The 26,302-nt window shown below is 37.1% G+C and overlaps 3 protein-coding genes across 6 annotated transcripts in view; 2 read left to right on the top strand and 1 right to left on the bottom strand.

Annotated features, from left to right (window-relative positions):
- Nucleotides 1-1,042, bottom strand: part of CARF (calcium responsive transcription factor) — a 102,532-nt gene extending 101,490 nt beyond the window's left edge. For both annotated transcript variants that reach the window (XM_064586935.1, XM_064586936.1), the window contains exon 1: nucleotides 974-1,042. The gene's annotated coding sequence lies outside the window, so the exon portion shown is untranslated. The remainder of the gene's footprint in view (nucleotides 1-973) is intronic.
- On the top strand, nucleotides 984-22,709 carry WDR12 (WD repeat domain 12). Of its 3 annotated transcripts, none has more exons than XM_045868184.3 (14): nucleotides 984-1,164; nucleotides 1,791-1,856; nucleotides 8,692-8,786; nucleotides 12,278-12,372; nucleotides 13,457-13,563; nucleotides 14,442-14,557; nucleotides 14,978-15,132; nucleotides 16,440-16,485; nucleotides 18,085-18,170; nucleotides 19,255-19,395; nucleotides 19,498-19,603; nucleotides 19,767-19,899; nucleotides 21,474-21,546; nucleotides 22,336-22,709. In XM_045868184.3, the coding sequence occupies exons 2-14, from the start codon at nucleotides 1,816-1,818 to the stop codon at nucleotides 22,411-22,413; spliced, it is 1,272 nt and encodes a 423-aa protein (XP_045724140.1). In that variant the 5' UTR covers nucleotides 984-1,164; nucleotides 1,791-1,815; the 3' UTR covers nucleotides 22,414-22,709. The 3 variants fall into 3 exon arrangements, with proteins under 3 accessions (XP_045724140.1, XP_064443018.1, XP_054362036.1); XM_064586948.1 differs by lacking the exon at nucleotides 984-1,164 and adding an exon at nucleotides 1,169-1,187; XM_054506061.2 differs by lacking the exon at nucleotides 984-1,164 and adding an exon at nucleotides 1,290-1,704.
- Nucleotides 22,710-23,146: 437 nt separating this feature from the next.
- ICA1L (islet cell autoantigen 1 like) overlaps nucleotides 23,147-26,302 on the top strand; it is a 73,834-nt gene continuing 70,678 nt past the window's right edge. The window contains exon 1 of the mRNA XM_064586943.1: nucleotides 23,147-23,264. The gene's annotated coding sequence lies outside the window, so the exon portion shown is untranslated. The remainder of the gene's footprint in view (nucleotides 23,265-26,302) is intronic.

Raw genomic sequence — 26,302 nt, 5'->3', positions numbered from 1 at the left:
TTACAATTGTTTAAATACTTTCTCATAGGCTATGGTTTAAATACCAGGTGCCTACTTAATTGCAGCGCATCTTTAAACAACATAAAGGAAAGTTTTAGTTGTTTTCACCTGCACACATACCGCTCTGCCCACAAATTCTGCAATCCAGTTTAGCCTGATTCTAAACTGCTGTCTCTTGAAGTCCTCCTCTTGCAGTTTTGACGAACGACTTAAAATTTGACTTTGAGATCTAGATAGTATCTCTCCATCCATCCTCTCACAGAGAAATGACTAAATTCAATTAGAATAACTCTCCGAACCATTTAGATTAGGGTATAGGCCTTTAGGTAACTTCAAGACCAAAAAAAAAGTCAAAAATTGCAGGAGAATGTGGGGGAGGACGCCTTTCCCCTTCTAACCAGAAGATATAAATGGGCTCATAAGGAGAAAACAAAACAAAACAAAAAACACAAAATCTAAAAAGCGGGGCTCTTGGCTGCGCGAAGGACCACACACTAGGCGCTCCCGCCCAAGGGGGTCCGGGTCCTTCTCCACGGCGGTGGCGCGTCCTGAGGCTCAGCAACCCTCCTCCAGACACTTAATCTCCACCTTCTCCAGCCTGCCTTCCCGAGCGCCTCCCCACCCCCCCCCCCCGCCCCAGCGCGGCCCCGGGAGGGGAGTAGTGGGCCTCATCGTGTGGGGCCCCGAAAAGGCCCCGAGGCTGGGCGCGGAAGGCACCACCCGGACCCGACTGCAGATGGGGGCGGGGACCAGCGGTTGCTCAGGGAGCAGGCTGGTCAGGAGGTGACGGGAGGAGGAGGCAGGAGGAAAGAGATGGGGGTTGGGAGGTAGTGTCCCGTTCGTGGGCGCCGACAACTCGGTCAAACCCCCAACTCCCCTAGTCCCGCCGCTTCCGAGAGCCCTACAGGGCGAGGAGGGAAGTTCACAAGGTGCCGGAGCAGAGGGGAGAAAATTCAAAACGAGTCTACTCAACCTCGTCTTGGCTCCGAGGCCCTGCCATGGAGACCAGCACAATGCGCAGGCGCATCCTTCTGAGAGCGCGCAGCGCAGTACTGTGAGACTAGACCACTATCGGCCACCGTCGTCCGTTTCCTTTTTGATTCGTTCTTTTTTTTTTTTTTCGTATCCCTGACTCTCACCTGGATCTAAAGCCTGAAGCTAGAGGTGGGAGCCCTCCGAAAGTCTCGGTAGAGTGAGGTTATGATTGGGAGTATGCGTAAGAAAATAAAGCCGAAAAGCCTTTAGTAAATTAAAGGTGAAGGCAGAGGAAATATAATAGATATCTGACTGGAGCAAATAAGATATCCTGAGGACAGCATGGCAAAAAAAACTACGATTCCCAGTGGTTACAGCGTCTGAGAAGCGCTGCTTTCTGGGAGTGGTAGTGTCTAGGAACTGTGTTTGAAGTATCGGTTCGGAAGACAACCTCTTAAAATTAAAAAGAGATACAGTTTGAATTGGGCCTTTCCGTATCTTCATAATCGACCACAGGCCTAAATATATTAAAAGAAATTTTAAAAATTAGGGACACTCCGGCTTTAAAACTATGCTTCACTAATCGATGATTCCTAAATCTAGGAATAGGTAGTTGATGTTTGTGGGCTGGGTCTCTGTGTAAGAGCAGCCTCGTGGTTGTCTCGTTGCTGTGGAGGCCGGAGGAAGGAAAGCGGAAGCCCAGAAGACTGCATCTTCTCGCTTATCTGTGCAAGTTAATTTTGAGCTGCCTCTTTTTGTAGTCTTAAGAGACCAGAGAGCCTGTTGTCTGACTATTACCCCTTACGTTTCTGTAGACAAGCCTTGTGTGTACTCCTAGCCATGGCTCAGCTCCAGACACGCTTCTTCACTGACAACAAGAAGTAAGTAAGCGTCCTTTTCTTTCCTCTCCTCTCGCCTCCCTAGGATCCTTCCCAAGAACTCCTTCCGTATGACTTTGTGGAGCCTCGGTTGTCTTTGCTCTCAGTGTCTCTCTCCCCCCCCCCCCCCCCCCCGTACTCCTGGCTTGAGCGAGTTTTCCGCTCAAGCGGAAGCTATACCTTGCCAGGATTTCTCCGGGATCGACCTCTGAGATCACAGATCCTATTTGCCTAGCTTCCTAGGCTGTGTACAATTTGAACTGCGAGTGTAGAGGGATCTGAAGGGCTTCAAGTTTGCTTCCTGAATGAAGCACATACGTAATTTAAAAAAGTGAACAATGGACCTAGTCGTTACAGGCTGCCTGCTAGTGGTGTTTCACAGTTTCAGAAAACACAGGTTTATTTTCTTTTTGTAGGTGATAGACGATGTTTTTCTTTTTTTTTTTTTTTAAGATTTTTATTTATTTATTTGACAGAGACACAGCGAGAGAGGGAACACAAGCAGGGGGAGTGGGAGAGAGAGAAGCGGGCTTCCCGCAGAGCAGGGAGCCGGATGCGGGGCTCGATCCCAGGACCCTGGGATCATGACCTGAGCCGAAGGCAGACGCTTGACGACTGAGCCACCCAGGCGCCCAGACGATGTTTTTCTAAACCAGGCTAGATAGTGGAACTCTGAATAGGGGGTTGGTAGAACTGGTTTTTGATAAAGAGTATTTAGGAGTATTTTGATAAAGTCAATTCAGTTACAGGTTTGTGTATTTATATACATACTTGCACATGTATGTGTATATATATGCGTGTGTATATGTATATATGAGCATTTTTACTAATGGTCCCTAGGTTAGTAGCATTCATTTGAAATCTAATTGTATTCAGTCTTGCGGTGTATATTACACTATTAATTTTTCTTAGTGTCTCTTCAGGTATAGTGTAAGTCTTTTGATGGTAGGGGACCGTGTATTACAGTTCTTGGATTGACTGAGTCAACAAATGTTTGTCAAGTTCTTCCGTACTGATAATATATAATGAATATTTGTTGTATTAACAAGCTAATGTCAGTGGTAAACTAGAAAACTCCCACCTCAATTAAGATGATGTCTTTGATTCTTTGTAGTTTTATGAGTTGACGGGGTAAATCATATTCACTCCTCTTGTTGCTTACAGGATACATAAATTGTATTATCAGTGCACATGAGTATTTATACTTTGTCTAGATACTTTTCAAGGAATGTGGTACAATAACATGACCACTGTATTTTTTCTAATTGAAATTTTTATTGAGATATTGTTGATTCACATGAATTTTTAAGAAATAATAGACCACTATGTTTTAACCCCTGAGATAAATGGATAAACATTATATATGTGTGTGTGTGTGTGTTTAAATTCTTCAAAAAGGTAACAAAACCTAAAAATTAAGTTTTTGCTTCTTATACATAATATGTTCTGGTGAGTAAAATGGGGGGGGTGACTAGTTTTTTTCACATATATGTATATAAATTACATATACATGTATATGAATTATGCTTTCTCCCCCTCATTTTACTGACCAAATAGTAAGTGAAAGGAAAAGCCAAAAACTTTTTGGGAGTGTTTTGGGTTTTTGTAAGATTGATTTATTTATTTTGGAGAGCTAGAGCACCTATGTGCAAGTGGGGGAGGGGCAGGGGGGGAGAGAGAGAGAGAATTCCAAGTGGACTCCCCATTGAGTGTTGAGCCCAACACAGGGTTCGATCTCACCACCCATGAGATCAGGACTTGAGCCAAAACCAAGAGTTGAACACTCAACCAAATGAGCCACCCAGGCGCCCCCAGAAAAACCTAGGTTTTGTTACCTTTTGGAGAACCTAAATTATTGCTTTTTTTTTTTTAGGTTTGATACATATAAATATAACTGTAGCCTTACTACTAAAAGTGTAGTTTGAAGATCAGCAGAATCAGCATCACTTGGGAGCTTATTAGAAAAAGCAGAATCTCAGACTCCACCTCAGACCTACTGATTGAAAATCTACATTTTAACAAGATCTGAAGCCCCCTCCCTCATTGTGGCAAAAAGAGATTTATTGTATCATGTCTTGATGAGCCCCTGGATTCTACCTTAGAGCCCCTGGATTCTACCTTAACATCTTTTGAAACTTTTCCATTCCCCACAGCTAGGGCTTTAAATCAGGCTTTAGACTTTTTTTTTGTAGTAACAACTTTCTTGAAATATAATTCACATACAACAGAATTCACACATTAAAGTGTGCAATATTGGGGTACCTGAGTGGCTCTGTCAGTTAAGCATCTGCCTTTGGCTCAGGTCATGATCCCAGGGTCCTTCTCCCTCTCCCTCTCCTGCTCCCTGAGCTTGTGCTCTCTGTGTCTTTGTCAAATAAATAAAAAAAATCTTTTAATTAAAAAAATAAAATAGAAATAAAGTGTCCAGTTTTTGCAAAATTGTACAACCATCACTATAGTTTTAGAACATTTTCCACCACCATTTAGCTATTATCCCCTAATCCTTCCAACCCCAGCCCTTGACAACCACTAATCTACTTTCTGTCTCTGTGGATTTGTCTGTTATGGACATTTCGTATAAGTGTAATTATATAGGGGCGCCTGGGTGGCTCAGTTGGTTAAGCAACGGTCTTCGGCTCAGGTCAGGGTCCTGGAGTCCTGGGATGGAGCCCCACGTCGGGCTCCCTGTTCAGTGGGGAGTCTGCTTCTCTCTCTCTAGCTTTCACTCTCTCTCAAATAAATAAAATCTTAAAAAAATAAATGTAATTATATAATATGTAGTCTTTTGTGACTGGCTTCTTTCACTTAGGATGATGTTTACAATATTCATCCATATTGTAATACATATCAGTACTCATTCTTTTTTATGGCTAAATAATATTCCATTATATGGATATATGGGATACCAAATTTTGTTTCCAATTTTTAAGTTGATGGATATTTGGATTGTTTCCACTTTTTGGCTATTATGAGTTGTGATGATGTGAACTTTTTACAAGGTTTTATTGTTGTTCTTGTTTTAAAGATTTATTTATTTTAGAGGGGGGAGACAGAGAGTGAGCAGGGGAGAGGGGCAGAAGGAGGGGAGAGAGTCCCTAGCAGACTCAGAGCTAAGCCTGGAACCTGACGTGGGGCTCAGTCTCATGACCCTGAGATCATGACCTGACCTGAGCCGAAATCAAGCCAACTGACCCACCCAGAAGCTCCTGTATTAGTTACTTTTTAAAACGTGGCAAAGCTTTAAGGTTATAAGAATATTAGAACTGAAGAGAATGATTTAGAGATATTTTACTCTGAATATACCCAGAATGAAATAGCAAATCCTGTCCACAAGCTGTAGCAAAGGAAGCCACTGCCTGTGCTGCTATTTTTTTTTAATTCAAATTTTTATTTAAATTCTATGTCCTGCTTTTAAAGTAGTCTTCATTATTAAATTTATTTTTTGAATTCCATTTCTTTTTCTTTTTTTTTTTTTAAAGATTTTATTTATTTATTTATTTGAGAGAGAGAGAGAGCAGGAGAGTGGGGAGGGTCTGAGGGAGAAGCAGACTCCCTGCCAAGCAGGGAGCCCGATGCGGGACTCGATCCTGGGACTCCAGGATCATGACCTGAGCCGAAGGCAGTCGCTTAACCAACTGAGCCACCCAGGCGCCCGAATTCCATTTCTTTCTTAAATGACTTAAAAGTTGATTTTGGTATCCATAAAGACAGCATCACATAATGGTGCAGACAGCAGACTGTGGACCTAGATTGCCCAAATATGAATCCTGGATCTCCCACTTGTTAGATGTGTGACTGCATAGATTATGCAATTCTCTGCTTCTTGGTTTTCTCATCTGTAAATTCAGATATAATCACACCTGCATCATAGGGTTGAGCAATAAATTGAGATCATTTCTTGGCATGTAGAGTTAGCCATTACTATTATTTTGTGATTTTGTTGTTTTATTTAAAAGCAGCAGATTTCTTGAATTTCACTGGACTCATAAAGAAGCATACTGTCCTTTTTTTTCCCCATGAAGCAATTATTGGGGTATTTTGTTTCCGTAACTAATTTTGTACTATCACACAAAACTTTCTCGTTATAATTACTAATTTTTTAATGGAGTTACTGCTGCGAATGGCCAGCAATCCCTGTACCGACGGATGAAAGGTGACTCCAGACTTTGCTGTGAAAGAGAGGAGAAGTCAGGGGGGTCAGCGCTCAGAACCGAAGACCCTTTGCTCTTCTTGTCCCACTTTTATTGGTCCTTCAGGATATTCTTATCACTGTTTCTCAAGCACATGATGTGTGACAAGGGGTCTTACTGAAACTGAGAGGATTTACAGGAAAGATAAGATATGCTAATCTGCATGTTCTACTAAACATAGCCTAAGGGACAATGCACACATCTCTTAGATCACAGGGTGGCTGTTTGGGCTAAGAGAGCTTCTGGAAGGTAACTCCCCGGGGCATTCCTAGGGCAGAGTGGTCACGCGGGCCTCGGCATTCCAAAGGCCTACGCCCTTCTCCGAAAACCTCCCTCGCCTTCAGGGGCCTCTGTGTTACATTTTAGCAAGCCAGGTATTATGACTGATTTCATGCTCTGCATTAACCCCAACAAGTTACCTTAATTCAGGCTAGTTATTAAAGAAAATGTGGGGTCAAAGTGTGGTTCAGGGAAGCAAACTTCCTTGTTGTCATTGTTTTTTCATACAATGTTGCGGAAAACATTGTTAAGATATCCAGTGTGCTTTCTGGGCTAGAGTCCTGTCTTGGCTCACAGATGTGTTACCTCCTCTTAAATATGATCAGGTCTGCCGAATTCACAGTAAAGCCCAATGTGTGGCAGACTATTTCTGTGGTTGTTTATTAGTTATTCTTTTCATCTCTCCGCTGTTGCCTTCCATTTTTCCTTACTGGTTGCTGACAAACAGCGTATTTACAATGATTTTTATTCAGTTTATCTGCTGATCTTCGGTATGAGGAAGGGCTCAGATTGTGTGTCTCTCATTTACTGATACATCTTTAAAAATAAAGGAATGCTAATTTTCCCTCTTTTGGAGATATTTGTGTATTGTGGGTCAATGCAACAGGTTTAAATCTATGTATGTGCGTATGTATGTATGTAGGTAGCTAGCTAGCCATCCTCTCTGGAATCAGTCCATATATCACTCTATGTGGTGACTAAAATTTGCCATTTGTAGTTTGAATTGTGATGGCCTCTTATTCTTCTGTTCCTTCTTTCGTCTCCCTTCCTTCTTCCTATTGGGGAAGGTCATCAGAAAGACCCTGAGATCATGACCTGAGCTGAAACCAAGAGTCTGTTGCTTAACCATCTGAGCCACCCAGGCGCCCCTGTGTACAAGGTTTTGTGTGGACATGTATTTTCATTTCTATATGAATTCATTTCATTGGGTATATACTTAGAAGTGGAGTTGCTGGGTCAAATGGTAGTTCCATGTTTAACTTTTTGAAGAACTGCCAGGTTTTCCCAAAGCAACTGCACCATTTTACATTCCCATCAGTAATGAATAAGGGTTCGAATTTCTCTACTTCCTTACCAACAGTTCATTCTTTTTTATTATAGTCGTTATAGTGACTGCAAGCTGATCTTGTGTGGTTTGATTTACGTTTCCTTGGTGAATAATGATGTGGAGCATCTTTTTCATGTGCCTGTTGGCCATTTGTATATCTTCTTTGGAGAAATGTCTTTTAATTCTTTGCCCATTTTTTAAATTAAGTTGTCTTTTTATTATTGAGTTGTAAGTGTACTTTATATATTCTAGATACAAGTTCTTTATCAGAAATGTGATTTGCACATATTTTCTCCCATTCTCTCTTACAAGAGTTTTCTAATTTGACCCTAGTGGTGTGTTCCTCTAATCCGGTCTCAACAGTGCTGCCAAGAAGATCTAATGAAACAAAATTCCGGTGATATTATTCTTTAATTAGGACTACTACAGTGGTACCTCATTGCCTAGGGAAAGAAGTAAAAATTACTTCACGTAGTAGATTAACCACTCTGTGCACATCTCCTTAACCTTACCTTTGGTCACTGTCTAGAGCAAAATCACACTTTGTGGAATAGGCTGAGTGGGCAGTTTAATAATTCTTAGCTATTGGTTGCTGCTCTTGCTTTTCTGCACCCTTTCTGTCTACCCCCGTTACCTGACAAAGTCACTTTCCAGATAAAACTTAAGAATGATCTTTCTTGTGCATTCTTTTACACCCCGTTTTTCTATCCTTTGGTTGAAATGATCTACAGCTTCTTTGTTCTCCCATTCTATACATCACTTAAGACATTGCTGTGAATTGTGTAAGACTGTTGAATCACAGACCTGTACCTCTGAAACAAATAATACATTACATGTTAAAAAAAAAAAAAAAAAAGGAAGAAGATAGCAGGAAGGGAAAAATGAAGGTGGGGAAATTGGAGATGGGAGATGAACCATGAGAGACTATGGACTCTGAGAAACAAACTGAGGGTTCTAGAGGGGAGGGGGGTGGGAGGATGGGTTAGCCTGGTGATGGGTATTAAAGAGGGCACGTATGGAATGGAGCACTGGGGGTTATACGCAAACAATGAATCATGAAACACTACATCAAAAACTAATGATGTAATGTATGGGGATTAACATAATAAAAAAAGACATTGTTCTTATATACTTTTATTGTATTTTGATTATCTGACCCTTTCTGAGAACAGAGATCATGTGCTAATTGGTTTTTGTTGACCCGACGTAGCAAAATGTCTGGCATATATTAAATACCCAGTAAATACTTGTTGAATGAATAAATGCACATTTGTTAAAATATCTGTAGACTTGACTTTGACATATCATTTCCTTTTTACAGATATGCAGTAGATGATGTTCCCTTCTCAATTCCTGCAGCCTCTGAAATTGCTGACCTTAGTAACATCATCAATAAATTGCTGGAGGCCAAAAATGGTGGGTATAAAGGCTTTGAGAAGTTAGGAGAGGGTGCGGTGCCACTAACTACACTAAAAGACATCACATTTGTATTTAATTTCCCCCTCTTTTGGCCTTATTTTAATGATACTGTATGCATTTTGTAATGGTAAAATTTATAAACTGTAACATGGGTTTCCCTGCTGTATGATACTTTTTTAAGTGCTTTGAAATAGAAGTTTTCAGAAAAAATTATTTCAGTTTAATCTGCTTTTAAGGCAATATGGAGGTAAGGTGGTTGAGATTGAGGAATAATATTTTAGTGTAATAGTTATGACATTGTGATTGTGCTAGGGAGGGCTGGGATGGGTAGGCATAGAACAGGCATCTAGGTGCTTGGGTCTTACTTGCTACACTTCTACAAAGCAAAATGACAGTGTCACTATTTGAGTATTTATTTTATGTAATAACAGATGCCAGTATTATTACTGGTATTTTTTTAAGTATTTAGAATTCATTGAAAAATTAATGGATAAAGGTTTATATAGGGTATCAAGTAAAACACTTAAAAGATATAAATATTAAAACATATGCTGTTGTATGAAAATAAATTATTAGCCCATAAAATTAATATGAACAGAGTATGCAAAAATACTGAAACAAGATTGCCCATGAGTTGATAGTTGTTGAAATTGGGTGAGAGGTATATGAAGGTTTATTATGTTATTCTCCACTTTTGCTTATGTTTGACATTTTCTGTAATAAGACTTTTTTTAAAAATTAATGAAACCATACAAAAAATAGAAGATTTAAACAGAAACATTGAGAATAACATAAAGCATAATCTCTAAAAACAAAACTTGTTGGGGCACCTGGGTGGCTTAGTTGGTTGAATGTCTGCCTCAGCTCGGGTCGTGATCCCAGGCTCCTAGGATCGAGGTCCGCCTCAGGCACCCTGCTCAGCAGGGACCCTGCTTCTCCCTCTCCCACTCCCCCTGCTTGTGCATGCTCTCTCTCTCCCTCTCTCTCAATCTCTCTCTGTCAAATAAGTAAATCTTTTAAAAAGATAAAATAAATTTAAAAAAATAAATTATGCTTGCTTCCAAATGGTGAGGTCATTGACAAGTTTTGTTTTTATTTTATTTTATTTTTTAAAAGATTTTATTTATTTGAGGGAGAGAGAGGGAGGGAGAGGGAGAAGCAGACCCCCCGATGAAGGGGGAGCCTGATGCGGGGCTCGATCCTGGGAACTCCAGGATTGTCCTGAGCCGAAGGCAGACACTTAACCTACTGAGCCACCCAGGTACCCCAAAGCAAGCATATTTTTAAACATGTTTCTGATGCTTCAGAGTTCTTTTGATTCTACCCTAGTTGGAGGAATGGAGAGGTGAGAGTTATAAACTAATGCCTAATATTTTCCCCTTTTCATCTTCAAGTAACTGCATAATTTTTTTGTTAAGTTTGAGATGATTTTTTTTTTTTTTAGGAATCTGTACACCCATTGTGGGACTTGAATTCATGACCCCAAGAACAAGAGTCTCATGGTTTTCCAACTGAACCAGCTAGGCGCCCCTGAGATGTTTTTGAGCAATTTTTTTTTTTTTTTTGGTGGGGTGGGTGGCAGGGTCTGCAATTTTTTCATTACTAACAAGCTATTGTTCTTCATTCAGAGATATTCACAAAGCATTTCTCATAGGTCCTTATCTTTACTTCATCTGTTGATGTATAGAGATTTTGATACATAGTTACTTCTAAATTACCAGACTATCACATATTCTTCTTATTGAAAAAGTCTCTGGGAGGGACCCCTGGGTGGCTCAGTTGGTTAAGCGACTCCTTTGGCTCAGGTCATGATCCCAGGGTCCTGGGATCAAGTCCCACATTGGGCTCTGTGCTCTGCGGGGAGCCTGCTTCTCCCTCTGCCTATTCTGCCTGGTCTGCCTACCGCTCCCCCTGCTTGGGCTCTCTCTCTCTCTCTGACAAATAAATAAATAAAATCTTTAAAAAAAGAAAAAAAAAAGTCTCTGAACTAGAATAAGAATTATTCAAATACATAATAGGAGCACCCTGGTGGCTCAGTCCATTAAACCTCCAATTCTTGATTTCAGCTAGGGTCATGATCTCAGGGGTCGTGAGACTGAGCCCCGCGTTGGGCTTTTTGCTGGGTGTGGAACCTGCTTGGGATTCTCTCTCTCCCTCTGCCACTCCCCCCCACTCGCACTCTTTCGCTCTTAAAAAAAAAAAAATTATTCTTGAAATAGATGTTTTGCATTACCAGTATATGGATGTTTGTTGTTGCCCAAACAGTTGCATATTTTTCTAAATTTGTAGAATGAACAATGGTTTCTTTTTTATAAATTAAATAATAAAGTCATTGCTCTTGAGTTAAAGATACAAATGATTCAGATTTTTAAAAATTAACAATCCAAATAACCCAATGAGAGTTCTTTCAGAAATATCCTAGCTAATAAATGCAGAAAGAATGAAGAATTTTTAGCATTTTGTAACTCCAAGTGAAATAATGGGGTTAAGTAGTAATTATCAATAGCTGATAAAACTATTAATTAGTTAAAAGGCTGACAGAATATTATGATGGATGGGATAAGACTGACATCATCAGAGCCCAGATACAGATTTTCACATCACAGAAAGAGATACAACAAGATAATGCACTTCCTGATGTGATGCAATAGGAAACACATAATACTGTGTGTAAATATTCTTACCAAAAAAAAAAAAAAGCTAACCTGAACTCTAATCAAGTGTTTAGGTCTGCCTAGTGTACAGGACATGTAGGTGGTAGAGGAAACATGTTAAGGGACGCCTTGGAGATGTAATCAAATCCAGAATGTAAGAAATATTTAGAAGACAGATGACCTAGTGTCTTTTACAAATAAATGGCAAGGGAGAAAAAGGAGGAGTGGGAACTGTTAAAGATTAAATAAGACATATTAATCAAATATGTGTGGACTTTGGATGCTAATTCTAAAAAACTCACTGTGAAAAGACATTTATAAAACAAGGAAATATGAACATTGGCTATTCGATATTAAAAGGAATAATGATTAAATTTTTTATCATTGCCACTATTTTTTTAAGTCTTTATATTTTAGAAATACTTACTAAAGCATTTACAGATAAAATGATAGCATTTCTAGGGTTTGATTTAAAATAAACCAGCAGAGGCGTGGAATGAGGTGTATAGATGATTGCCCATAAGTTGGTAATTGTCATAATATGTGATGGAGATGGGGATTCATAATGTTATTTCTACTTTTATATATATTTGGAATTATCCATTGAATAAAAAGTTTGTTTAAATACCAGTACCACCAATAAAAAATTATACCAACAGAAGAAAGTACTCTGTTCTTAAAAATCACATAGTGTATTGGAATACATGGCCTGATCATACCACGAAGAAATTCCGGAGAAACTCAGAGGCCACACTGGGGATAATAGGGAAAATAGGTTTGGGGTTTCTCATATACCTTTGCTGTTGTGATCATTTTATTATGCATTTTCTTTAGAGTTCCACAAACACGTGGAGTTCGATTTCCTTATCAAGGGCCAGTTTCTGCGAATGCCCTTGCTCAAACACATGGAACTGGAAAACATCTCATCAGTAAGTTCAAATGTTTACCTGTTCTGTTTTATGTCCGGTGTTCTCAGATAATGTGGAAAACTTTTAGAATCACCTGAATCTTTAGCAACCAAGATTTTTTTGATTATTGTTTTTTTTTCTAGAAATTTGAACTTCAGTTTTTGTGTATTAAATTTTGAAATCCCCTCTTCTGAAGGTGTATTAAGAAATGCAGATGAACGGATATGGGAAGGAATTTTCGTATTTGTGGAAGAATTGTCAAGAAAGGGAATAACAAATATATGTTTACTAATAAAGGTGTACAAAAGGATTATGCACATAAAAAACTTATGGGTTAGGTTATAGTGATTTATAGTGGTTCCCCTTTCCTCTAATATTTAATTTCTTTAATATTGCTTTTATAATTTAAAATAAAATTTATAATTGCTTTTATACTTTTAGGCAGGTTTTAGAACTGTGATAAAATGTACTGCAATTTATCATTTTAACCATCTTTAAGTGTATAATTCAGTGGCAATAAGTATATTCACAGTATTATGCATGCATCACTACTGTCCATATCCAGAACTTTTTCTTTTTTTTTTTCTTTTTTTATTATTATTATTATTTTTTTTTAAAGATTTTATTTATTTATTTGAGACAGAGAGAATGAGACAGAGAGCATGAGAGGGAGGAGGGTCAGAGGGAGAAGCAGACTCCCTGCCGAGCAGGGAGCCCGATGCGGGACTCGATCCCGGGACTCCAGGATCATGACCTGAGCCGAAGGCAGTCACTTAACCAACTGAGCCACTCAGGCGCCCCATATCCAGAACTTTTTCATCATCCTCATTAAACAGAATGCTTTTATGATTTTATTTTTTAAAGTTTCTTTTCTTTTCTCCCCTCTCCCCCACTTTTGGCATAAATTTTCCAAGGTCATTAGTGTTTCTTAATACTACTTTTAGGTCAGATAAAGTTTTTCACCTTTTGCATGGCTCCACATTTTCTGAGTTATGGAGGGGACTGACATGAAGGAGACCTATTAAACTGGGAGTCCTTTATTTTCATAGTGTACTGTTTTACAACTGTCCCGCCTGATTGATTTCTGGTTTTTCTCTTTGACTAGGAAGAGGTTGTGGAATTGGAATATGTGGAGAAGTACACTGCCCCTCAGCCAGAGCAATGCATGTTCCACGATGACTGGATCAGTTCTGTTCGAGGGGCAGAGGAATGGTATTGCCATATGAATGTTCTTCTATCCATTTTATTAGTCTTTTTTAAGTGTACTATGTGAATATTTTTCTGATTGACTCTGTTCTTTGTAAAAGTAATTTTGTATGTATCGGTGACCATACCAAAGATCTTTCTCTTTAGTTTATTTAAGAAACCTATCTATTAATAGGTTTTCTTTTCTGTCTCAAGATGTTGTAGTGGCATTTGTCTGTTGGATAAGACAAGTGTCTTAGGGCATTTGTGTGTTGCTTATAAGACCAAAGATAAATTTGTTTCATAGAGGGGAAAAAAACCTTTTTATAGCCACAGATCTCCTAGCCTACTACCATGAAGATGCAGATCATGCTATTTTAGGACTAAAAAGGGCAGACTAGATTCGAGCAGGTATGGATGGCCCAGAGCAAACCCTCACTGGGCTTACTTGTAGAAAAGCCCTTTGAGAGTGGATCATAGTACAGGCTTACTTCTTTCAAAGAATATCTTCATGGAGTTGTTACCCAAGTGATGTTTTTACTGGTTTTACTTTTACTTTAGATGATTTTACTGTTTTTCTATTAAAAGGTTTTAACTAGTTCAGTACAAAGGACTGTTAAGCCTTACAAGCAAATTCCCTGAGAGTTGTAATGTTTACAACAGTAGTAAAAATGAAATCTAGGGTTTTTCAGTTACATTTTCATTTTTAGGAGGTCAGGAAAAGTCAAATATAACCTCTTCTGATCTATTCTAGTGTGTTTTGAAATCTTAGTCTTCATGTTAAAAAAATTTTTTTAAGTATAATCCTGAAGGTTTACTTTGTCATTGCTTTAGAAATATAATTGATTTCAGGTTTTGAAAAAGCTGCTTTTTCTATTTCATACAGTTTTTTTTTCTCTTCATAGGATCTTGACTGGTTCTTATGATAAGACTTCTCGGATCTGGTCCTTGGAAGGAAAGTCAATAATGACAATTGTGGGACATACAGACGTTGTAAAAGATGTGGCCTGGGTGAAAAAAGGTTAGGACTCTTTGCCTAAACTGAAAGGAATCCTGCATAGGCAATTGGAAATAACCCATTTTCACTGCTGGGGCAGAATGGGGACAGTGTAGGAAGGGCCTCATACCTCAGTTTTTGTGAGGTCTTTCAAACATATAGTGTTCAAGAAGAAAAAGACTAAGTAAGAAAATCTGTAAGTGGTAGAGTTAAATCCTTACTAAGTTATAACAGATAAAATATGCTTTCAAGTTAATACTGGGTCAAACTCCTATTTTATAGTATTTTTGAAGAATCATCCTTTTATACCATAAGTTACTTCTTTTTCAAAGCTGGCTAATGTCTTTCTCAACAACAAAAAATTCAGTTCTTCAGTTTCAGAACACAATGTATTTTAAATTTTTATACTAATTTGTTCTTATTCTTCTGTTCTCCTTTCTTCAGATAGTTTGTCTTGCCTACTACTGAGTGCTTCTATGGATCAGACGATTCTCTTATGGGAGTGGAACGTGGAGAGAAACAAAGTGAAAGCCCTGCACTGCTGCAGAGGCCATGCTGGAAGTGTGGATTCTATAGCTGTTGATAGCACGGGAACTAAAGTAAGTAGCTGGTGTGTTGTACTAGTTGTACTAGTACTAGTACTGTTGAACTAGAGTTTGAGCTTCTTATGCAAACAACTTTTTCTTCATGTATTCATTGTGATTGTCCTACTTTCGTAACAGTTGATAATTAAAGAATATGATTTTGAACCCAAAGTAAATAGTCTTAAAATAAGAGAAAGATTCACCTCCTCAGTCTGGGTTTCTCTGGTTTAGACTTTATATTAAACTGCAGAAATTTTACGAAATCAGGTAAACAAGCAGTGTAACATTCTTTAATCATAGTGATTGACATTTTCAATCTTCGAGCTTCTCAGTGCTGTCATCAATTGAAAATGTCTAGTTGATCATCTAAGCCTTAGCATACACTAAGGTTAGTGTTAATAGAGGTTGTTTTACGAGTATTGCTGATTTACTCTATCATGACAGAATGGTCCACATTAGTTAAAAAGAAACAAACCTGAGTACAACACTTTGTTGACTTATGAGGGATTACAAATTCTCTTGCCATTTGAAAGTTCCCTAAAAGCACATTGAAAATTCTGGATTTAAGAGTGTTTCTTCAGCATTTCCTTGCCAGTTAGCATAACAGAGGATATTTCATGCATTCAGAGGTAAAGATTTATAATTATTCATATTGAGCCATAAATAAGGTTTTCCTATTGTCAAGTCAAAACTTAAATGAATTAATCATACCCTATCCTTTGGCCGTAAGAGACAGAAACTCATCTTGAACTTTTTTCAGCTTAAAAGATTGTGAGATCCAGGAAGGAGTGAACAATCACATCACCAGCATTTGGGTCTCAGGAACCAAAGGAATTGAGCTTGAATGTGGCCAACACCCCCCCTCCGCCACTCATCTCCCTAAATTGACTTTATTCTCTTTTACCTCAAACTGGCTTTTTCCACATGGCAATAAAAAAAGCAGTCTGGCTTTCAGTATTCCTAGGTTTTACATCCTATACCATCAGTCCCTGAAAAAGACTAACTTCAACTCTGTGGAACACAAGTTTTCAAAAAAACGTCCTGAAGGAGGAAGGGACCTGTGTGCACAGTGTAGACCAGTTGTCCACCTCGATCTAAGCAACCATAGCCAGGGCACAGGGCCATATAAGAATGGAAGCTCCTTCAGTTGCCTTGAGATTGAGGATAAAACTTCTAGGAAACTAGGAAGCCATGTAGATACCATGGTAGTAAAGGATTTCAGAACAAAGTAAAGGTTTTAAAAGTTACAATAGAAAAAACAAGGCAAATAACATGGTAGGTTATATTACATACTCTTTTTCTCTTTATGTATATCTTTTTAGTTTTGCAGTGGCTCCTGGGATAAGATGCTAAAGATCTGGTCTACAGGTAAATTAAATATTTGTTGTACTTTGACTTACTAGTGGTGTTTCAAGAAATTCAGTGAAAGACTATTTAACACACATTTTTCCATAAAAATGAACCAGAGCTTTTGAGGATACAAACAAAGGAGCATATAGAGAAAAATTAATATACTTCTTTGTGTTTAAAAATGTGTTTCTATCTACCACCCTCTTATTTATTGAACCATGTCACTGAATTGCTGCAAGTAACCAATAACATGATTGATGTAATAGGACATAACTGCCTTAGTTCTCGGAGTTCTCTTATTCCGGAACCTGGAAATAAAAATACTTTCTGAGTCATTTTGATATACTCCACTGTTAGAGAAATTTCTTAGTTAAGTTGATCTACTTAAAAAAATTTTTTAATGCAGTTTTACCAAACTTAATTTTTTTACTTTGAAAACATAGAAGGAACAATTAGAAGAGAAAGAGTTGGAGGAGGGAGGACTCTTAGAGGAAGGTGCCTTGATAATAGGAGAAAAGACGGGGAAGACCCACAGATATTTAAATTAAAAAGAACTGGTAGTCTAGAATTATTTAAACAGGTAAACAGAACAGAATCCCTGTTACTTGAGGGAATTGCTGTATTATAGTATAATACCCTAAATACAGTTCACAAAGTAGAGTTGGGAGATCAAGAAAAGCCTGAGCAGTGTCAGATGGCGAGAAATATAGAAGTCAATCCAGTAGATTTCCCAGTAATGCTTAAAGCAAATAGTTTTGTTTTGTTTTGTTTTTTAAGGTTTATTTTAGAGAGAGAGAGTGCAAGGCAGAGGGGGAGAGAGAAAGAATCTCAGGCAGACTTCCTGCCACGTGTGGAGCCTGAAGCTCGGGGCTTGACCTCATGACCCTGAGATCATGACCTGAGCCGAAATCAGGAGTTGGACACTTAACCGACGGAGCCATGCAGGCGCCCCTTAAAGCAAACAGTTTTGAGGCAGAAAGTTTCTGGTTTATTTGGATAATTTTCCTTTTGTGGAATATTTTATTGTGTGAAATACTTTTAATTCATTGTCAGAGAAGTGAAATAGTCAAGAAAAATAAACATGACTGGATTGTATCTTCTTTTAATGTGTTTGTTTAACCTTGTCATTCCTTTATAATACAAATGCAATGTGGGCGAACTCTCCAACAACTAAGAGTAAGCAGTTTTTCATAGATATGGTAAGGTGATGAATATTCATAATGATGCTCTTAAAGATATAGCAAAATATCAAACTGGTTAGACTTTAGGATTTTAGTGTACTCTGGTTTTTGCTTTCTCCTTTTGGAAGATTGCTAACCCAGGTATAGTTTTTATATATAAATTTCTGTTAACCAGAATAAGGAAGAATATCCATTCCCTAACCAGTTGAGATAACATGGAGAAAACATACACCCAGAAAAATAAGAATTCTTTTAAGACTATTTGCAATCAGGGGGCGCCTGGCTGGCTTGGTAGTGCATCTAACTCCTGATCTTGGGGTCATGAGTGCAAGCCCCATGTTGAGTGTAGGGATTACTTTAAATAAATAAATAATCGTTTGCAATTAATATTTATCATAAATTTTTAACATATCAAATCTAATTTTTTGTGATACAGTTCCTACAGATGAAGAAGATGAAATGGAGGAATCCACAAATCGACCAAGAAAGAAACAGAAAACAGAGCAGTTGGGACTAACAAGGGTAAGTATTTTTGTACTACAGAGAGCATGATTTTTAAGGGGTTTATTTTTTTATTTTTATTTTTTTAAAGATTTTATTTATTTATTTGAGAGAGAGAATGAGAGACAGCACGAGAGGGAAGAGGGTCAGAGGGAGAAGCAGACCCCCAGCCGAGCAGGGAGCCTGATGTGGGACTTGATCCCAGGACTCCAGGATCATGACCTGAGCCGAAGGCAGTCGCTTAACCAACTGAGCCACCCAGGCGCCCTTTTTAAGGAGTTTAAAAAACAATGAACAACAGAGACTAGAGAGGCTAAAATACTTTCTGGACCTTTATGAGAACCTTTGCTGATCTATGATCTGATATAAGCCCCTCACGTTACAGATGAGGTGATAATATTTAAGGAGGTTAAAATTAACAAAGTTAATAAAAGTAGATTAATGTCTACAAGGCAGCACCTTGACTCAAACCTAGATCTCCCTGACCCCAGCACTTTTTCAGCTAACTTCTACATATAACATGTACGTATGAGAGAGTTAAGTTAGGGTTAATATTTTTTTTTTTTAAGATTTTTATTTATTTATTTGACAGACACAGCGAGAGAGGGAACACAAGCAGGGGGAGTGGGAGAGGGAGAAGCAGGCTTCCCGCTGAGCGGGGAGCCCGACGCGGGGCTCGATCTCAGGACTCTGGGATCATGACCTGAGCCAAAGGCAGACGTCTAATGACTGAGCCACCCAGGCGCCCCAGGTTAGGGTTAATATTAATACTTTTCAAAATAAAAAGTAGAACAAATGGGAAAACAGCAGGCTATAGAGGAAAGACTACAAACTTTGGAGTAATATTTGTTTTCAAACTTAAATCTGACATGTGTAAGCTGTATGACCTTGAGCAAGTTCTCTTTCTCAGCTTCATTGTCTTCATCTATAAAATAAAAATACATATCTGTTTTGGAGGATTGTTGTAAAGAAAAAATAAGGCAGGATATGAAAGCTAAAGCATCTGGCATATGGGCTTCAGAAGTAAATAACTACTGTTACTGTTTCAGTTATTCTAAACTGAAAATGCTTTTCGCTTTTCCTTTTGGGTATCTTTCATTTCTAGACTCCCATAGTGACCCTCTCTGGCCACAAGGAAGCAATTTCTTCGGTTCTATGGTCAGATGCTGAAGAAATCTGCAGTGCATCTTGGGACCACACAATTAGGGTGTGGGATGTAGAGTCTGGCAGTCTTAAGTCAACTTTGGTAAGACATAAATTCAGTGATTCTCTGTTTAACTTTGAGCCATCTAAAGATGGTTATTTCTAGCCCACCATGGTTAAATGTTCTTTCCTGTTTGTTTTTCAGACAGGAAATAAGGTGTTTAATTGTATCTCCTATTCTCCACTTTGTAAACGTTTAGCATCTGGAAGCACAGATAGGCATATCAGACTGTGGGATCCCCGAACTAAAGGTGAGTTGTGTAAATCACTGGAGGAGAAATATGTGTAAATAACATCAGTTTCTCCTCTCACTAGAGATGTGTATAAAAAGACAATTTTCTACAAACATTGTTTTGGGTTCTGCCTACTTCTCTTCTAAAATTCAATAATTATTATCTTTTTTATTTTGTTCAGATGGTTCTTTGGTGTCGCTGTCCCTAACCTCACATACAGGCTGGGTCACATCATTAAAGTGGTCTCCTACCCACGAGCAGCAGCTGATTTCAGGTTCTTTAGATAATATCGTCAAACTGTGGGATACAAGAAGGTATATCCTATTTATAATCTACAAAGAAAATACATCGATTACTTATCATATACAGAGAAAATAAAATGAATGCTGAAAAGATTATCCAGAAGCAGAAGGGTAAAAGAAAAGTTTTTGGTTATATGACCTGAGATGATAAATATTGGTGTCAGAAAGAAAAGCCAGGGTCAAAGGGATTTTCTTCATGTTGATAGGTTATTTTTTGCATTCTGAAAAAAATTATCTTATTATCTTGAACCTTAATATAAATATGATATAGAAGGCCAATGGTCTCTAAATAAATGGAACTGTAATCAAATAATAAATTATATGTTAATAGAAAAATAAATAAAATATGTATTTTAAAAGCTAACTAGATATTAAAGTTTTCTTTTTTGATAGTAGTATATACAGAGTACCCCCAATGAATTTCATACACAACTTACTTAAATATTTTTACAAGTAGAATGGAGAAGCATTAACCAAATACCTGTTTGTTGTTTACCTAAATCTGTATTCTGACATCCTTATGATGCATGATTTGTTAATATCTAGAAGTTTGTTTACATTTTAGTTGGATACTTTATGTAGCAATTAGCGTATAGTTTCTGCTAATAGTAGTAAGTGATGTGAAGAAAGTAAAGCAGAGTAAAAGGGATACTTCTTTAGGAATGGGCTCTTCTTTGAAAGTGATTTCCCAGTGAACTGAACAATGGGAAGGTATTAGCCATGCACAAATCATGGTTAGAGGGAACAACAGATAAGGTGGCGAAAATCTTGGCAAAATAGCAAGAGGGCCCGTGTTGATGGAATGGAGTAAGCAAGGAAAAGAGTGGCTGGAGATGAAGCAGGTAGTAGTTACACTGAGTAGGATCCTATGGACCATGGTAAGGAATTTGGGTTCCATTCTAAGTATAATGGGGAAGGCTTTGTGCATGCTCTAAAGAGGGTAGGAAGAATGGAAGCAGGGAGGTTCTAGGTTGGATTCTAGGTATATTTTGAAGACAGCTCTATTAGCTCATGGACAGAATATGGAGATAGAAATCAAAGGATAATGCCCATTATTTTCTGCCTGAGCAATTGCACCATTACTGGTACAATTTACTATGATGGAAAAGAGTAGAGAAACAGATTTATGAGGGAACATCAAGAGTTTTGTTTGGGTTGTTTTAAATTTGTAGGGCCATGAGACATCCAGATGATGGGCAATTGAATATGCATATCAAAATCAGGGAAGAAGTTTGGACTAAAGATATAAACTTGAGAGTTATCAGCGTATACATGGATGGACAAAGGATATATAAAGCTATGATTTGAGGGTCAAGGAAGTGTGAAAATAGGCCTAATTATGAATAAATATTTATAAATAAATAGCATTTTTCCTGAATATTTGTTGTAGTAAATCTCTGTATTCTGCTAATGATAGGGGAATATCAGGAGAGATGGTCAAGTAAATACTCAGAATCTTAAGATTAACTGGTTATTGGGGCAAGGATGGTAAAAGTCTGTAAAGTTTTCAGAAAAATATGATTAGTCATAAATGTTGTTTTAATATTGTGAAATGCATATAACATGGTAATACTTTGATCTTTTAGTTGTAAAGCTCCTCTCTATGATCTGGCTGCTCATGAAGATAAAGTTCTGAGTGTAGACTGGACAGACACAGGGGTAAGAATTTATTAGTTATTTGGTAAAGAGGAAAAATAGAGAATAAATCTGGTGTGTGTATTTAGGGAGTTACTGGTTTCAATGTGGCTGATAATTATAATTCTGTATTCTAAGTTTCCCTTAATATTAGTCATAAAAATCTCACATTACTTTCAAAGAAGAAACAAATTTGTTCTTTATAATTAGGAGTAGTAAAATTTGAAAATTTTGAAGTGGTTTTTTCTTCAAGTATTTTAATGAAATGTTTTAAATCCATAAATTTGCTCCACTAGTCCAGTTAGTTCTAAGTATTTCCCCCTTAAAAAAATCTTGCAGAATAAGTCTAGACTACAAAATGTGCTTAAAGAATTACAATTTACTTATTTTTGTGTATATTAGCTGTTATTGCTAAAGAATTCTTTCCAAATACATGTCCTAGGGCTACTTGAATAATTTGTAATATCCATTTACCTGCAAACAGTTAAGATACTCTCCTATAAAACTTAATTTTCTTAAATAGGTAAAACTATGTCACCCCTTAGACTTTTAAATTTTATTATATTTCTTAACAAATACTTCATAGAAAGTACAATAGCATATCATGCCTCAACCAAATTTAAATGATCACTTTTAAAGTATTAATAGAGTGTATTATAATATGGTAGTGAAAATTGATGTAATTGGTCCATTTAAGTATTAGCTCTAAATGCGAGTTAACTGCTCATCCATAATTCTTCTGTAATCAGTCAGTATTTATGTTTATAATTATGTTTACTTAAATGTCTTTTTTTTTCCTCTCCCTTTACACAGTTACTTCTGAGTGGAGGAGCAGACAATAAATTGTATTCCTACAGATATTCACCTACTACTTCTCATGTGGGGGCATGAAAGTGAATGATAAATTTGACTCCAGAGATTGTTTCTGTAAATGAAATTGATAAAGAAGCTTCAGATTACATCAGTGACGGTTCAGAAAGCAGCCTCTTTAAGTTTATATAATGTTTTCACCCTTGATAATAGCTATCACTGTCTATTTCTTTATTTTATATTTATTATACAATAGTTTATGTTGTTAAAATTTAAATGTGACCTGCTCTCTCTGCCATATGCAAACTCTGAAAGTAAACTGAGTTTTTTTATTTCCTTTTATAGGTATTGGTTTGAATTAAGATTTGCTTTTGAAATGCTGTAAAAGCATATATTAAAAATATAGTAATTGTCCAGATTTTTATTTCTGTTGGGGAAACTTAAGTTTTCCAATGTTAGCTGTTTAAAAAAAGTATCTTAAGGAAAGTAATAAATTCTAATAGAGAAAAAATTAGAAATACAATTTGCTTTAGGTAAAATAGTGATGTCTAACTATAATAAGACTTTGTGGGTATTCAGAACATTAAAACATATAGATGCTGCCAATTAAGAGTTTGTTGAAATATTTTAAGTGAAGTACTTTGTATTAAAGCTATGTTAGAATCCTTTAGAAATTGCATACAGATTTCATGGTAACCAGGAATCTTTTTCCCCAACCTATCCTTGTATAGAATAGAATCTTTAGACAAAAACTTTCAGTCAGTATTAGATAGTAAACATTCTATAAATTTTATATCATTAGCATTTATCTTACTACGTATGTTATATACCAAATATTTAAAGTAAATGTCTTCTTAAAGTGTGACTTCCATCTTTAATGGATTGGTATTCCTCAAGCAGAGCACTTCAGCCTCTAATATATGGAAAATAAGGTTAGTCTCATCACTAGACTGTAATGCAGTATATGTCAAAAAAATGTTCCTATCACAGAGGTCTAGGAAGTAATATATATACCTGGCTGCAATTGAGAGCCAAGTTAACAGTGGATTAAGCCAGTTAGGAGTTTAGTTCTCTTACAAGTTGAAATTGAGGCAGTCCAGGGCTGGGAGAGAGTGGTTTTTTTCCACACTCTTAGGGACCCAGGCTTCGTCAATCCCTAGGATATGGTCCTCATCTTCACAAAGAGCTAGAGCTATAGTTATTATATAATTTCTTAAAAGAAAGTGTATTTTAATGCCAAAAAACCAGGGGTGCCTGGATAGCTCAGTCAGTTAAGTGTCAGGTCATGATCTAGGGGTCCTGGGATAAAGCCTCGCATCTGGCTCTCTGCTCAGCAGAGTCTGCTCCCTCTCCCTTGGTGCTTTCTCTCCCTCTCTTGCTCTCTTTCCAATAAATAAAATCTTTTAAAAAAAAGTGAATTTCAAGTTAGCTAGAAAATATACCAGTCTCTTTTTATCATTTAGTGTAGACTGGTATAAATTTCATCATATCTGTAGTGTCTGGAAGTCTAACTTTTATAGGACAAAGAAGAATTTCTTGTTTTAAATGTTCTCTGAATGAGCCTTTGTCAGAGTTATCTAAATGTTTTTCTTAACTCACCCAGTCTGGGCTCAGTTGTAGTATGCATACACTAGGTAGTTGAAGCAAAGGTAAAGAGGCTTATTTATTAGATGTAGTGGACAAAGAAGGAAGTAGCATCAAGTATTGGTCCCTCACTTATTCTCAACCCTGGTTCCAAGGAGGATACATTCATGCTTCAGGCATTCTCCCTTGGGATGGGTGTAACATTAGTGATCAAGTTTCTGGGATCAATCTCTGCCAAATTTCTCTCCTTGTGTAACTCAGGTGGTTAGATTACTCCTCAAACAGGAAAAATATGAGAGGCCAACCAAAGCCTAGAAGACACAAATTACGACGTTCCTAACCATGTTGATACTTGCTTTTACCTCATCGAACACAGTTTTAAGAAATTCCTTTCTTACTGTTTAACGATAATCTTGCTAATATTAAAAATTAGACTCAAAGTATACCTAATTGTTAGTTCAAGAACAAAGGCTGAACTTCTACCATGTACCAGCGTCTCTTTGGAGATGGAGGGAAAGGGGAAAAAACGCAGAAAAATGTATGACATGGACACTACCTCCAAAAAGATAAGCTTGCATAGAAACACTCATTTAAGAATTAGTTATAACAGTGACTTAAATGCATAAAAGATGTAAATGTAAGGTAGAAAGGTGGCATAGAGAAGGAACCAATTAGCTTTGTGGGAAGCAAGTTGGATGTCAAGAAAAGCATTGTAGTAGAGTGATACTTTAGCCAGATCTGGACAGATACAGGTTGGGAAAGGTGGAGCTGTTACCTCTGGCAGAAATGATAGTTCAGAAATACCATGAGGAAGGAAGAAAGCATATTTCTTCATACGCTAAGTAGCTCAGTTTTGTTTTCCTCTTAGATAAAGCTGCCTCCGGGTCTTATCTAAGACATGATGATCTTTTTATATTGGAAACCATGAAAACAAAACCTGGCTGTGACAATTACCTAGAGATTATTAGGTAGAAACTTGAGTTACGTAAGATTTTTAATTCTGCATAGAATGCAGAAAAACATAATAGATTTTCTATGAATAGATGACTGGTATTTGCTTTGTCCTTTGAATTTCGATTGGCCATTTTGGGACTTCTGTCATTGATGCATAATAATATATCAAAATGCTTCCTAGCATTATTGGGGAAAAGAACAAATGAAAGTTTAAATTGATATAAAATGCACATAATTGCATAATTGAACAAACAACCCAGCAAACCAAATACTATCTGGGAATTTCTGATAATAACATTGAAATCTTTTCACAAAAATTCTTCTGTATTCTATCTTGGAAAGTCATTTGCTTATATAAAGCAAATATAAGGAGAAATAATCTTTATACTACTGTAACTTCTAAAAGGAAAAAAATGACATTTGAGACTCTGCATATGTAAGCAATATTCAATTATTGCTTCTATTTAAAAAGTCACTAATTGGAATCGGGTTTCAAAAGGCAAGTGAAATCCAAATTTTGCTAATAAAAGGAATTTTTATTTACTTTAATATTGAGAGTTTTAGACTATCATAGACTTCTAGTATCAAACATACTAATAAGAGGTAGAGGATGGGGGTGTGAGCTGTAAAAAAAAAAAAACCACTATGTTAATTAGTATTTTGTTATATAAGCTAAATTTACCTCTTTTCTTTTTTTTAAGATTTTCATTTTAATGCTGATAGAGTTAACATAATGTGTGATATTAGTTTCAGTTATACAATATAGTGATTCAGCAATTCCATACATCACCCAGTGCTCATCACAGCAAGTGCACCCCTTAATCCCCATCACCTATTTCACTCATTCCCCCCATCCACCTCCCCTCTGGTAACCATCAGTTTGTTCTGTCTAGTTAAGAGGCTGTTTCTTGGTTTGTCTTTTTGCTTTGTTTTGTTTCTTAAATTCCACATGAGTGAAATCATATGGTGTTTGTCTTTCTCTGACTTACTTCACTAAGCATTATTCTCTAGTTCCATCCATGTCATTGCAAATGGCAAAATTTCATTTTTTATGGCCGAATAATATTCCATTGTGTATATATATATATATATACACCATATCTTCTTTATCCATTCATCTATTGATGGACACTTGGGCTGTTTCCATAGTTTGGATATTGTAAATAATGCTGCAACAAACATAGGGGTTGCATGTATCCCTTTGAATTAGGGTTTTTGTATTTTAGGGGTAAATGCCAGTAGTGCAATTACTGAATTTTAGGGTAGTTCTATTTTTAACTTTTTGAGGGACCTCCATACCATTTTCCACAGTGACTGCACAAGTTTGCATTCCCACCAACAGTGCAAGAGGGTTCCTTTATCTCCGCATCCTCGCCAACACTTGCTGTTTCTTGTGGGTTTTTTTAAGATTTTATTTATTTGTCAGAGAGAG

This window comes from Mirounga angustirostris, unplaced genomic scaffold (genome assembly GCF_029215605.1).
Source record: "Mirounga angustirostris isolate CCGP_5_RB_7025 unplaced genomic scaffold, mMirAng1.0.hap1 SCAF_3, whole genome shotgun sequence".
NCBI lineage: Eukaryota > Metazoa > Chordata > Mammalia > Carnivora > Phocidae > Mirounga > Mirounga angustirostris.
The sequence above is the reverse complement of the archived record's forward strand: the minus strand, read 5'-3'. Positions and strand labels throughout refer to the sequence as shown.